The sequence below is a fragment of the Peromyscus californicus genome, unplaced genomic scaffold, assembly GCF_007827085.1.
Source record: "Peromyscus californicus insignis strain IS unplaced genomic scaffold, ASM782708v3 Scaffold_4__1_contigs__length_199733344, whole genome shotgun sequence".
Classification (NCBI taxonomy): domain Eukaryota; kingdom Metazoa; phylum Chordata; class Mammalia; order Rodentia; family Cricetidae; genus Peromyscus; species Peromyscus californicus.
Window position 1 is genome coordinate 25,235,783 of NW_026294562.1, and position 12,558 is coordinate 25,248,340.

The window sequence follows — 12,558 nt, forward strand, 5'->3', positions numbered from 1 at the left end:
TCTCAAAAGAAAGAAAGAAAACCAGCTGATGGTGGTACATGCCTTTAATTCCAGCACTTGGGAGGCAGAGGCAGGGGGAATCTTTGTGAGTTTGAGGCCAGCCTGGTCTACAAAGAAAGTTTCAGGACAGCCAGGGCTGTTACACAGAGAAACCCTGTCTCGAAAAACAAACAGCAACAACAACAACAAACCCCCCCAAAAAAACCAAAAAATAAAAAAAGAAAGAAAGAGAGAAAAATCATACCTATGGAAAACCTCACACTGTCTATGTTTATAAGCAGTATCATAGAAGTGCTAGTAACGAAAGGAAATTAGCCCAAAAAGGTATACATGAGTTGGTGTGGTGGTTCATGCCTGGGAGGCAGAGGCAAGAGGGTTTAAGTTCAAGGCCAGCCTGGGCTACAGAGATCCCGTCTCAAAAAAAATGTATTTGGCTATTTTGGTTAAACACAAAATGAGGTGCTAGGAAGGTGGTTCTGCCTGTGCTCCTGGAGTTTAGGGGACAGAGATGGTGTCTTGGACCAAGGAGGCTAATTGGACTAGCAGAATCAGCTATCTTAGGTTCAAGTGTGAGCTAGAGATTCTGCCTCAATATAAAGTGGAGAACAACAGCAAAACCCAACCAGGCTGGAGAGACGGCTCAGTGGTTAAGAGCACTGGCTGTTCTTCCAGAGGACATGGGTTCAATTCCCAGCAACCACATGGCAGCTCACAACTGTCTGTAACTCCAAGATCTGACACCCTCACGTAGTTATACAGGCAGGCAAAACACCAATGCACATAAAATAAAAAATTAATAAAAAAAAAACCCAACCAAACAAGAAACAGTGTCATCACCCTCTGACTTTTACATGTGTGTTTACACATGCAGATATGAATAACACACACACACACACACACACACACACACACACACCAACCAAATAGAGAGCCTTTGTCCTTGTTGAGGGCCCTCCTATGTTTGCCTGGTATGTATTCTTTGGTATTTTTGTCGGAGCTATTTTCCTCTGTGTAACAGTCTTGGCTCCTGGCTGGCCTCGAACTCACAGAGATCTGTCTGGCTCTGTGCCCCACTCCCCCCACCCTCAGTGCTGGGATTAAAGGCGTGCACCACCACCACCCAGCCCTCCAGTTATTTTTTTTTTGGGGGGGGGAACTTAACCATTTAAGTAGAAGATAGATATAGAGGTGTGTACCTGCAATCCCAACCCTTCAGAGGCTGAGACAGGAGGATTCACACTAGCTCTAGCCTTGGAGACCTTGCTACCTAGCCCCCTACCTCCCCTCCCCCCAAAAGGATTTTTATCCATTTTGTTTTGTTTTGTTTATTATTCAGGTGTATGTTTGAAATGGTTTACTTGAACATTTATTAATCCAGCTGACTCCAAGTACAGATCTACTGGTAATTCATAGGCTAGAAAAAGATAAACTTTGGTGTTGACCTTGGTAGGTGATTATGAGCACTACTCATACTCACCGGACACTTACTGTACTTTGAAGTGAGTAAGATGGGCAGTGGTGGCACACGCCTTTAATCCCAGCACTTGGGAGGCAGAGCCAGGCAGATCTTTGTGAGTTCGAGGCCAGCCAGGAGCCAAGACTATTACACAGAGAAAGATAGCTCGAGGCCAGCCTGGTTACAGAGTGAGATCCAGAACAGGCACTAAAACTACACAGAGAAACCCTGTCTTGAAAACAAAAACAAAAACAAAAACTCAAAGGAAGAAATAACTGGATACAGCTTAAGGATGTAGTCTAGTTGAAAGAGTGCTTGCATAGCATGCATGAAACCCTGAGTTCATCCCAGCACTGCATAAACCAGATGTGGTGACACACCCCTGTGATCCCAGTACTGCATAAACCAGATGTGGTGACACACCCCTGTGATCCCAGCACTGCATAAACCAGATGTGGTGACACACCCCTGTAATCCCACCACTGCATACACTAGATGTGGTGGTACACTGCAGCTGAAAGTTTTCCTATGTCCTGCCCAGTACACAGCCGCTCAGACTCACATAAACACACAGAGGCTTATATTAATTAAAACTGCTTGGCCATTAGCTCAGGCTTACTACTGATTAGTTCTTACACTTAAACTCAGCCCATTTGTTAATCTATATGTTGCCACATGGTTTCGTGGCTTTACCTGTGTGCCATTACATGCTGCTCCCTGGACTGCAGGCTGGAATCTCTTTACTCAGCCTTCCTCTTCCCAGAATTCTCCTTGTCTCCTTATCCCACCTATACTTCCTGCCTGACTACTGGCCAATCAGTGTTTTATTAAACCAGTGTACAAAAGCATTATTCCACAGCAGTACACCCCTGTAATCCCAGCACTGCACAAATCAGATGTGGTGACACCCCCCTATAATTCCAGCACTGCATAAACTAGATGTGATGGTTCACCCCTGTAATCCCAGCACTGCATAAACTAGATGTGGTCTCAAACAAAACAAAACTCACCAGAACAAAAACTAAAAGGAAGGACAGAAGAAAAAAATAACTAGAAACAAAGACTACTAAAAAATGCAAATTGGTACTTTCTGATAAACTTTCCTTCTGACTTTAAGAAAGGAAAACAGAAAATTAAGACAGTTGTAAATGATGCTTAACATTTTCAATTCTAAGTTCAGTCAGCATAGTCATCAACTGACATTTACTCTGAACCCCATGGGTGAATGGCATGGAACCAGATCCCACAAGAAACACTATCTTCTGCCTACGTGAGCAAACTTAGCTCTTGAGTTATTGCTTTCAGGAGCTATACATAATGACGGTTGATGTTAATAGGTTGTGAGAGTCAGCCTGAGATCATTATGTTAAAATAGGGACAATCATATACTAAGTTTAATAATAAAAAATAAAAGGCTGGGTGTGGGAGCACCTGTAATCTCACCACTTGGGAGGTAGAGACAGAAGGGTCTGGGCTAAATGACCTCCAGTTTCAAAAACAACCAAATATGTTTCTGTACAATTTCCCCCAAGTAGAAACTATATGTATTCTTTTATCTTAAACAAAGAAGTCATTGTCCAATGCAGTTATTCTCTTAAAGTTTTAAGTTATTTACTAATTAATATAAAATATTATTTTTCAGTGAAAGAGTTGAATTTTATTTGATCACTATATCAGTAATGCAAGGTAGACTTTCATTTTATCAGGCAAAAATAAGGTGAGTTGACTCAGAACATACAGGTAGAATTTTTTTGCATGGGTGTATGTAAGTGTGTCTGTGTGTGTGTGTGTGTGTGTGTGTGTGTGTGTGTGTGTGCATGTGTGAATAAGTACAAGCGGAAGCCAGAGGTCCAACTCAGGTGTCCTTCCTGAGGAACAGTCTGCTAATTTTTTTCCTGTGGTGGAGATGGGTGAGGGCATGATGCAGTGGCCCTCTGTCGTGGCCAAAACGGAAACAAGGGGAGGCCAGGAGCCTACAGTACCTAGTTATCTCAGGCAGTCTCCCAGCCAAATATTAACCAATCCCTGCTTAGATCAGAGGAGATCTGTCGAGGTCATGGTGATACAGCAGTAGACTTTTTGATTCTTTATAGGTTTCACATCATACATCCCGATCCTATCCGTCTCCCAGTTCCTTCATATCTGCCCACCACCCTTACAACCTCCCTATTTTTAAATTTTTTGAGACTGAGCGGTCCAGGGACCCACCTGTTCCCCCTCTCACCTCCTCCCACCCTCACCTTTGGGTTTATAAGGGTGTGATGCTGCCATGCTTAGGTTTTTTTTAATGGGTTCTGGGGATCTAACTCAGGTTCTTACACTCATTGAGTAAGGACTTTTATCATCTAAGCTATCTCCCTAGCCCATTTTTGGTTTGTATATAGCCCAGGCTGTTCCAGAACTCACGGCCATTCTGCTGCCTCAGCCTTACTAGTGCTGGGATTATGAAGTGAGCTTTGCTCATCCAGTAAAGATTCAAATACAAAGAAATCCTGAACTGGGTGTGGTGGCACTGGGGAAGCAAAGACAGGAGGATTGGTGCAGTTTTAAAGCCTGCTTGATCTACATAGCCAGTTCCAAGTCATCTAGTGGGTACATAGGGAGCTCCTGTCTCAGTCGGTCAGTTCTGGTAGGTAAAAGGTCAAACATTTTCGATTAAAACCTATTTTTACCTCCAAGGTCAGTAGCACATTTAGTATTAAGGTACTTTTAAAATTCAGTATTAAAAGTGTTTTCTTTAAGCAAATATGGTAGTACATATCTATAACCCCAGCTGGTGGGGGATGAGGCCAGAGGATCCAGGTTAGCCAGGGCTATGTAGGGAAACCTTGTCTCCCAATGTCTCAAAACAGAACAAAGCAACTGGGGGTGGGGGTTTTAAGTGTTTATCATTCTCCAGTAATTCTCCGTCTATTTTTTTTCTTCCACACCCTAATCTCTTTCTTTCTAGTAGGGTTCCTGTTGCTGGCTACCCAGCCATTACCATCATAATACCATTTAAGGTAGCTCAGCTGGATCTATTTATTCACAGTCCTACAATCTACTTTCTCTTTTAGCCTTGCTTCCTAAATCAAGTTGACAACCCAGTTTATTTTTCCTTCTTTTATTTCAACAACTCCCGATTTAGATTGGTTAGGAGGCTATAATATAATCCGGGCACAACCTCTCCCCCTTGGAATCTGTATTTACGAGGCTTCCTCCTTTCCCGGTTGAACGTGCTGAAGCCGGGCAGAGTACCTTGTGAAGGACTTCAGCCCCCACAGTCCTCTGTGTGCGCATGCCCACTCTTCTTACAGTTGTCAAAGTGCTTTTCCAGAGCGGTCACATAATCACTCCGAAAGAAGAAATAAATACTGTTCATTTTTCAATTTTATCGATCCTTAAAAACTGGACACTTAAAGGTAACTGCTGCTATGAATTTATTACCTGAAATTGGGTTATTGCATGTAAAAGCCGATCTATTGTGTGTGGTGGGGGAGGGGAACAGGCATCTATTTCTCAGACTTTGCTATATATAAGCAAAAACCCCTCCAAAGCAAATTATACAGGCAGTTATTTAAGGATACTGCATATTGACTTTGTAAATTTTATCTTAATTGCTGACTTAGCTTTTGTTTAAAATATCTTATTTATTAAAAGGTGGGTCTTGACCTTGACAGTGAATTTATACATTAAGTGAAATTTGTATTATTTTTAAAGAGCATTGGGAAAAGAAAGGAGTGTTTTGTTATAACATTGAGAATTTAATGAGGTAGTATTACTATTAATTAAAGCCATTATAAAATATTCTGGGTCTAGGTTACTTTTTGGCTGGGTTGGGGGGTAAAGTACAGCATTTTTTCCCATCAAGAGCATGCAGTTTAAGCTAAAGGCATTAACAAAAAGTGTTGAATACAAACAATAAGAAAAGCTGGATGATACTAAAATTATAATCCAATACATATTTCAGCCATGATACAGCTATTGTAAAGAAAATTCTAGCTCACCAAAACACTCAAATTCCAGAAGTATAATGGTCTCCTGCAGCACTGTAAGAAGGAAGTATGAAAATGTCTCTGTGACCATCCTCTTTGGTAGTGATGGAACTTTGTGCTGTCTGAATCCAAGGTTCACTCTCCCTGTGCACTATTCATAATACTAATCAAAGCCATTGTTTTAGATAGAGGGAACCGAGGAACATAAAAGCAATCTAAAGCAAGCTACATTGACAGTTGCAGGCAATCCCTGGTGCATGTTATATTATCCTGGGCTGGGCTTTTTTCTAGGGGAGGGGACTAGGCAGGGAAGAGAGGAATAAAAAGGCAAATAAGGTGTTTGAGAAGTGAAATATTTCCCTAAGCCCACTGTGCTCTTTGTATATGAAACTTTAAATGAAAGATGGTATCTCTTAATGATAGTTTTAATAAAACAGAATAGTTAATCCAACTTCTTGTCTGATAGCCTTTGTGTAATAGTTAAGAGAGATACCTCCATTTTAAGAGTTATCTTGAATAGTCCAATGGCAGAGTTGTGTGTATCTGAATGCCCTTTTACAAATGTCCCAAGAAAGATGCTTTTCCAGTATATGAATTAATTAACTGTATTAAATATATTAATAACTTTGTTGCAATTGTACTGAATCATCTAAAAATAATTATATGTTTGGTCATAGCTCCTTTAACATTTCAAAATATTTGTTTTCAAGGTCTCAGCCCTGTAATATTCAGATATTTAAAGCAATTAACATATTCTGTGACAAGCTAATTCAGTGATAACTACACACATGGAAATCTTTTGGTTTTGAGTGATTACTGTTTTCATCCTTGAGTAAGAAAACAGGTTGTATGACAGAGGTGAATATAGCTCTTGTATGTGAAGTGGAAAATACCATACACTCCTTATATGGCTAAATGAAGCAGTGAGGGTAATGTACTATAATTACAATGGATGAGAATTTGGGACTTTGTACTCCTCTATTTTTAACAGTTGCTAGCATATGGTAATTCAGGGTCGTCAAACCATAGTCTTTCACTGTTAATACTAGTGATAAAAGAATGGATTCTAAATTTGCCAGTCTTGTGACCGAGGCAGCAGCAGGAGGATTCAAAAATGAAAATCTGGCAACCCCGGAATTATCTTGACTGTCTACTTAAATCTCAGATGCATTTTTAAAGTCCCGCCCCCACTCCATCTCACAGACTCCCTCCCTTCTCCTCTCTCCCCACCTCCCTCCCTCTGACCTCAAATCCAACCAGAAGCATTTCTCCACTCTGCAGAGAATTTCTCAGGCTCCCGTTGAGACCTGAAACGCCAAGAAGCCAGGAAATCTCTTGGGCGGTGAATTGGAGACGAGAAAATTGGAGAATAAGCAGAAAAACCACAATCCTTAGAGTAATAAGAAGCAAACACGTCTAAACGTTTCAGTAGGTTTCTTTTCTTTCTTTTTTTCCTTTCCTTTCTTTCTTTTTTCTTTTTGAGTCATATTTTTTTCATTTATACTAGGCTGGACTCGAACTGGCTAAGTAGTCAAGGCTGACCTTGAATTTTTGATCCTCCTGCTTCTACCTCCCGAGTACTAGGATTACAAGCATGCGCCACCACGCCCGGCGATTTTCCTCTTTTTTAAAAACTGGGTTTTCTTTTATATTAAAACGTCTCCTAACAAAATGGAGTAGCTGCCGCTACTGAGCGGCCAGAGAATGATTGTGCAGCTGAGTTCTTCCAACAAATGCCTAAGATTTCCTCTCTCGTGGTTCGCTGCAGCCAAATGAAACAATTATCCGCAGCAAGAAGGCAGTTTGCTAATCAAGAGGGTTGTCTTTTTCTTGTTTTTTCTTTTCTTTTTTTTTTTAAGTGCTCCAGCTGGGGAAGGGGAAAAGAGAGGGTCGTGTATCACGTCTTTTTAACCTTGCTGAAGGACGCAGCACTATTTATTGACGTATGCAAATAGCTGGGGGAGGGTGGTGCTTGGGAAAAAAACAGGAACCAGAATCAGTTTCTCATCGCAGGATGAACGCTCGGAGTTCCGGTGAAGGGGAAAGAGACGTGGCGAAATTGCTGTCTTTCTGTCTTATAAGCACATCTCTCACTAGTACAGAAAAGGGACAGAGACGTCAGAAAGGGTGAAGACGCTCTCAGAGTGTTTTTAGAGACCTTGTTCGAGCCCTCCTATCCCCCAACCCCCCTCCAGCCCGACCTGCTCTTCTAAATGCGAGCTTATGGATTTGCATTGCAATTGGCTAGTGGCGGTGGCACTGGATTTTCGCAAGTAAAACACCCGCCCGCTTCAGTGAGGGCATTCATGATCACACTGACAATAACGCATCTCTCTTTCTTCCCATTTCAGCTGCGCAAACCATGCAGGATGATTTACTGATGGACAAAAGCAAAACCCAGCCCCAGTCTCAGCAGCAGCAGCGGCAGCAGCAGCAGCAACAGCTCCAGCCCGAGCCCGGCGCAGCCGAAGCCCCGTCCACGCCCCTCTCCTCAGAGACCCCCAAGCCCGAAGACAGTAGCGCAGTGCCGGCCATCAGCCCCGCCTCGGCCCCGCCAGCCCCCAACGGCCCCGACAAGATGCAGATGGAGTCGCCGCTCCTGCCGGGCTTGAGTTTCCATCAGCCCCCTCAGCAGCCGCCGCCGCCGCCGCAGGAGCCCGCGGCGCCCGGAGCGTCGCTGTCGCCGTCCTTTGGCAGCACCTGGTCCACTGGCACGACGAACGCGGTAGAGGACAGCTTCTTCCAGGGGATCACCCCGGTCAACGGGACCATGCTCTTCCAAAACTTCCCGCACCACGTCAACCCGGTCTTCGGAGGCACCTTCTCCCCGCAGATCGGCCTGGCGCAGACCCAGCACCACCAGCAGCCGCCGCCGCCCGCGCCGCAGCCGCCGCAGCCCGCGCAGCCCCCGCAGGCGCAGCCCTCGCAGCAACGCCGCTCGCCCGCCAGCCCCAGCCAGGCGCCCTATGCGCAGAGGAGCGCCGCCGCCTACGGCCACCAACCCATCATGACCAGCAAGCCGTCCTCATCCTCGGCCGCTGCAGCCGCCGCTGCCGCGGCCGCCGCCTCCTCGGCCTCGTCCAGCTGGAACACGCACCAAAGCGTGAACGCCGCCTGGAGTGCCCCGTCCAACCCGTGGGGTGGCCTACAGGCTGGCCGGGACCCTCGCCGCGCTGTCGGCGTGGGCGTGGGCGTGGGTGTGGGGGTACCCTCCCCACTTAACCCCATCTCGCCGCTCAAGAAGCCCTTCTCCAGCAATGTGATCGCGCCACCCAAGTTCCCTCGTGCGGCCCCGCTCACCTCCAAATCCTGGATGGAGGATAACGCTTTCCGGACCGATAATGGTAACAATCTGTTGCCTTTTCAGGTAATACCCCTGTGCTCTTGCACACGCCTTCCTCCCGCCTGTTTCACCCCTCTTCCCGGTTTTTTGTTTTGTTTTTTAATCGCTCCACCCGCTGTTATTTAGAATGGATGGCAAATTACAGCTTCCTTCAAATCTTGGGTTCATTGGGACTATTCCACCCAATGTGGGTGGGGGTGGGGTGTGAGGTTGGGGGAACATTGTGACTGCTGGCAGGCAGAAAAGGGCCTTTTTTTCTTCCAGTTCATTTTCTCCTTCACTGTGCTTGTGCTTCTTATTTTGGCTTTCTTTGACAAATGAAGCCTCAATTGTACAGCCAGGTGCGGGAGTAGTCCCAGGAGGAGTATGCTGAGATTCCTATCATTTTAAGTAGCTACACATTTTCAGGTTACGCAATCCTAGGCTCAAGGTGCCGGAAAGCCATCCACGCCCAAACCACCCTGGCTTTACTCTTAAAGCGGTTAACAGCCTTTGAGTGGTGCTATTTCAAATAGTTGCCGATGCTCAACTAAACTAATGTGAACACATGTGTTTATGTCTCACTCAGGCGCTGGAATCACTAATAATCAGCATATGGCCCTTGCCAGGAAAATTGAGTGTGAGATTCCAATAAACACCCTGAACTATAAGGGACGGAAGTAGAAGAGTGGAAATTCTAGGGGGACTATTCCCATGTTACTTAAAAGAAGGATTTAGGTTTTTTTTCCAGGAGACAGACAATAGGACACGACCTTCAGAGCCATATTGCAATGGAGTCTATGTGCTAGCTAGCACTGAAATATTTAAAGCTGCAGTGTCCTTCACCAGTCGGGTTATTTAAGAAGACAATGCAGATCAATTACACCATTTGAAACTGGGCAAAGCGAAAGTCTTGCAACTTTAATGAAAAATGAGTCTTGTACCTTGGTATTAAATGCCAATGAAAAATCCAGGAAGTGCTCCGGACAGGAATATTGACTGGAGAAAGTGCCCTGTTTCTGCTGCTTTCTCATGTAGTCTGTGTCCACAGCAGTAGGAAGGGTAGAAAGGGGTGCTGAGAGTGCGCGTTCAGGAGCCTTTGCTGTCTGACAGGCTTACCAGGCACTTGTGAAGTGATTTGTTCATAAGCTTTTAGGCTCTGTTGTGAGAGAAAATCTGGGCGTGGTGGTGAGAGCTTGTAAGTTCAGCACCAAGGCTGGGCTATAGGATTGGGAGTTCCAGCTCAGGCTGGGTTATGTACATGTTCTTGTCTCAAAAAAGGAAAGAAAAGGAATCCTTTGATTCCTGATGACAGATGATAGACTGGCAATTTGACCAAGGTAGAATCTGGTACAGCTGGAGCCTTCAATTTGCTACTCTTTACCTTTCAGATGTTGGGGGTGGGTTCTGTCATGTCCCAAGGAAATGGGATTATTGAAAACATATCGCAAGGTTATAGCAAGAACTTTTGTTCTCGACAGTTCAAGGAGGTCCATGAAACCTTTAGATTGTGTTTAGGAGTTTTGTTGTCTGGGTTAGGGGCTTTTCCCGGATGGTGCTCAGGGTGGTGCCCAAGTCTCTCGCTCATGCTGAGTACATTCCCTGTGGAGCTACACTCTTAGTCCTGATGAGAGGCTTCAGTGTGCAAGGCTCTCACATGACTTCAAAAGGGTCTTCCAAGAATATTGATATTAATGTAATATTAAGGTGCAATTTTAGTTTTCTCAAGTTTTCTCTTACGTAGCTTCTGCTTGTCTCAGAATATGCTGTTTGGTGAGGATGACCTTGAACTCCCGATCCTCCTGCCTCCACCTTCCAGGTGCTAGGGTTACCTGCTACCATACTCATATCTTATTTCTTTCCATTCTAGCGCTTATTTTAACAAAGGAAATGCTTTGCAAGGGCCTTAGTTCTGTAGGTTGAGAACGGTGAGCAGGACAGGAGATGCTGTAGTTGGCACTTGGAGAGGCCCTCTGCCTTGACAGTTCCTTATTTCATTGTGAGGCTTTCTATCCAAACTCACTCAGAGAAGATAATCTAGATTCCCCTTTAATGTTTAAAATAATCGTGTGTGTGTGTGTGTGTGTGTGTGTGTGTGTGTGCATGTAAGTGTGCAAGAGCCGGTGCACTTGAGCTTGCGTGCCTGGTTTATGTCTGGAGGTCAGAGGAAAACCTTGTGAAGTCCGTTCTCTCATTCACCTTTATGTGGATTCTGGGGTCTCCCTTAAATTCTTGTCTTGAATTCTCAGGAGTTTATTTCATCTGAATACAAACTTTTTTTCCTTATTTATTTTGAGACTTGAGGTTTTTCTACATTGCCCAGAGTGTTGTTGAACCCCTGACTCAAATGGTCTTCTTACCTCTGCCTCCCAGGCAAGTGAGATTACAGTTATGTGGCATTGTATCTGGCTATTGAAAATGATTAGTCTTTACTAATTAGCACCTTAAAAGGGGATTAGGTCTTATATTGGCGAATACCTTTGATCCCAGCACTCTGAGGATCTGTGAGTTCCAGGCCAGCCTGGTCTATAGATTGAGGTCCAGGCCAGCCAAGCACTCAGAGAAACCCTGTCTTGAAAAACAACAACAAAAAAGTCTTGGGGAGGGTGATTGGAAAGAAATATAATCCAAAATTTCACCAATCATGGAGGGGCCAGAGATACGGCTGTTTGTTAATTGCTTATCATGGAAAGCATGGGGACTTGAATTTTGCTCTGAAGCATCTGCATAAAAAACGCATGTTCTGGTCCATGCTGGGGAGACAGGAGGGTCTCTTAAGGCTTGCTGGTCAGTGAGCTCCAGGTTCAGTGAGAAGGCCTGTCTCAGAAACTAGTGAGAGCCATAGAGGAAGACACCAGACATTGACCTCTGGCCTGTGCATATGTGTACACACACACACACACACACACACACACACACACACACACACACACCACCAGTCCCTGATATTGAGTAGTAGTGTGAAGATTGCCAGCATTTTCCAACAAACCATTATAATGCTAGTAAGAGCAAAACACCTTTGTACTTTTTTTTTTTTTGGTAATAGATGCTAGCACTATTGAATGGGCAAAAATGATTGAATCATTTGGTTAAAATTAAACATTTTTTGGCCTCAAGAAAAATTATATGTACTCTGTGTCTCAGTTTTACTTCTTACTAAAATGGTCCTTTAAGGGTTTTTTTTTAAAGATATATTTTTATTATTTATATGAATGTGTCTGTGTGAGTATATGCCATGCATCTGCAGGTGCCTGCCTAGACTAGAAGAGGGCATCGGATTCCCTAAAGCTAGAATTATGTTCAGTACCTTTCAGATGTGGGTGTTGGAAAGAGTAGTAATTGCTCTTACCTGCTGCACTGCTCCAGCTGGACCTTTCAGGTTCTGAAGTAACATTGTATTTAGAGTAGTTAGACTGAATGGTGCACACCTGTATGCAGTCAAGAGGCTGAGTCAGGAAGATGCCTTGGCCAGCACTGTGAAAAACCTGTTTGTGGTTTTGTTTTGTTTTGAGACAGGTTCTCTCTACATTGATATTCCTGGCTGTCCTGGAATGCATTATGTAGACTAGGCTGGCCTTGAACTCACAGAGGTCTGCCTGCCTTTGCCTCCTGCTGCCCAGTGCTGGGTTTAAAGGTGTGCACCACCATGCCTGGCAAAAACTAATTATTTTTTGTTTTTTTCAAGACAGGGCTTCGCTGTGTAGCTCTGGCTGTACTGGAACTTACTTTGTAGGTCATGCTGGTCTCAAACTCAGAGATCCCCCTCCCCTGCCTCTGTCTCCCAAAGGCTGAGATTTAAAGGCGTT

General features: G+C 44.4%; 1 protein-coding gene across 12 annotated transcripts in view; it reads left to right on the top strand.

The window, feature by feature from the left end:
• Cpeb3 (cytoplasmic polyadenylation element binding protein 3) overlaps positions 1-12,558 on the top strand; it is a 190,201-nt gene that overhangs the window by 27,835 nt on the left and 149,808 nt on the right. For 3 of the 12 annotated variants that reach the window (XM_052712070.1, XM_052712067.1, XM_052712068.1), the window contains exon 2: positions 7,782-8,797. In XM_052712070.1, the coding sequence (XP_052568030.1) occupies positions 7,793-8,797 (1,005 nt within the window). In that variant the 5' untranslated portion in view covers positions 7,782-7,792. Of the gene's footprint in view, positions 1-3,104; positions 4,858-6,711; positions 6,859-6,916; positions 7,558-7,781; positions 8,798-12,558 lie in introns of those variants that run through there. The other 9 variants (XM_052712063.1, XM_052712066.1, XM_052712065.1 and 6 more) reach the window with 8 other exon arrangements.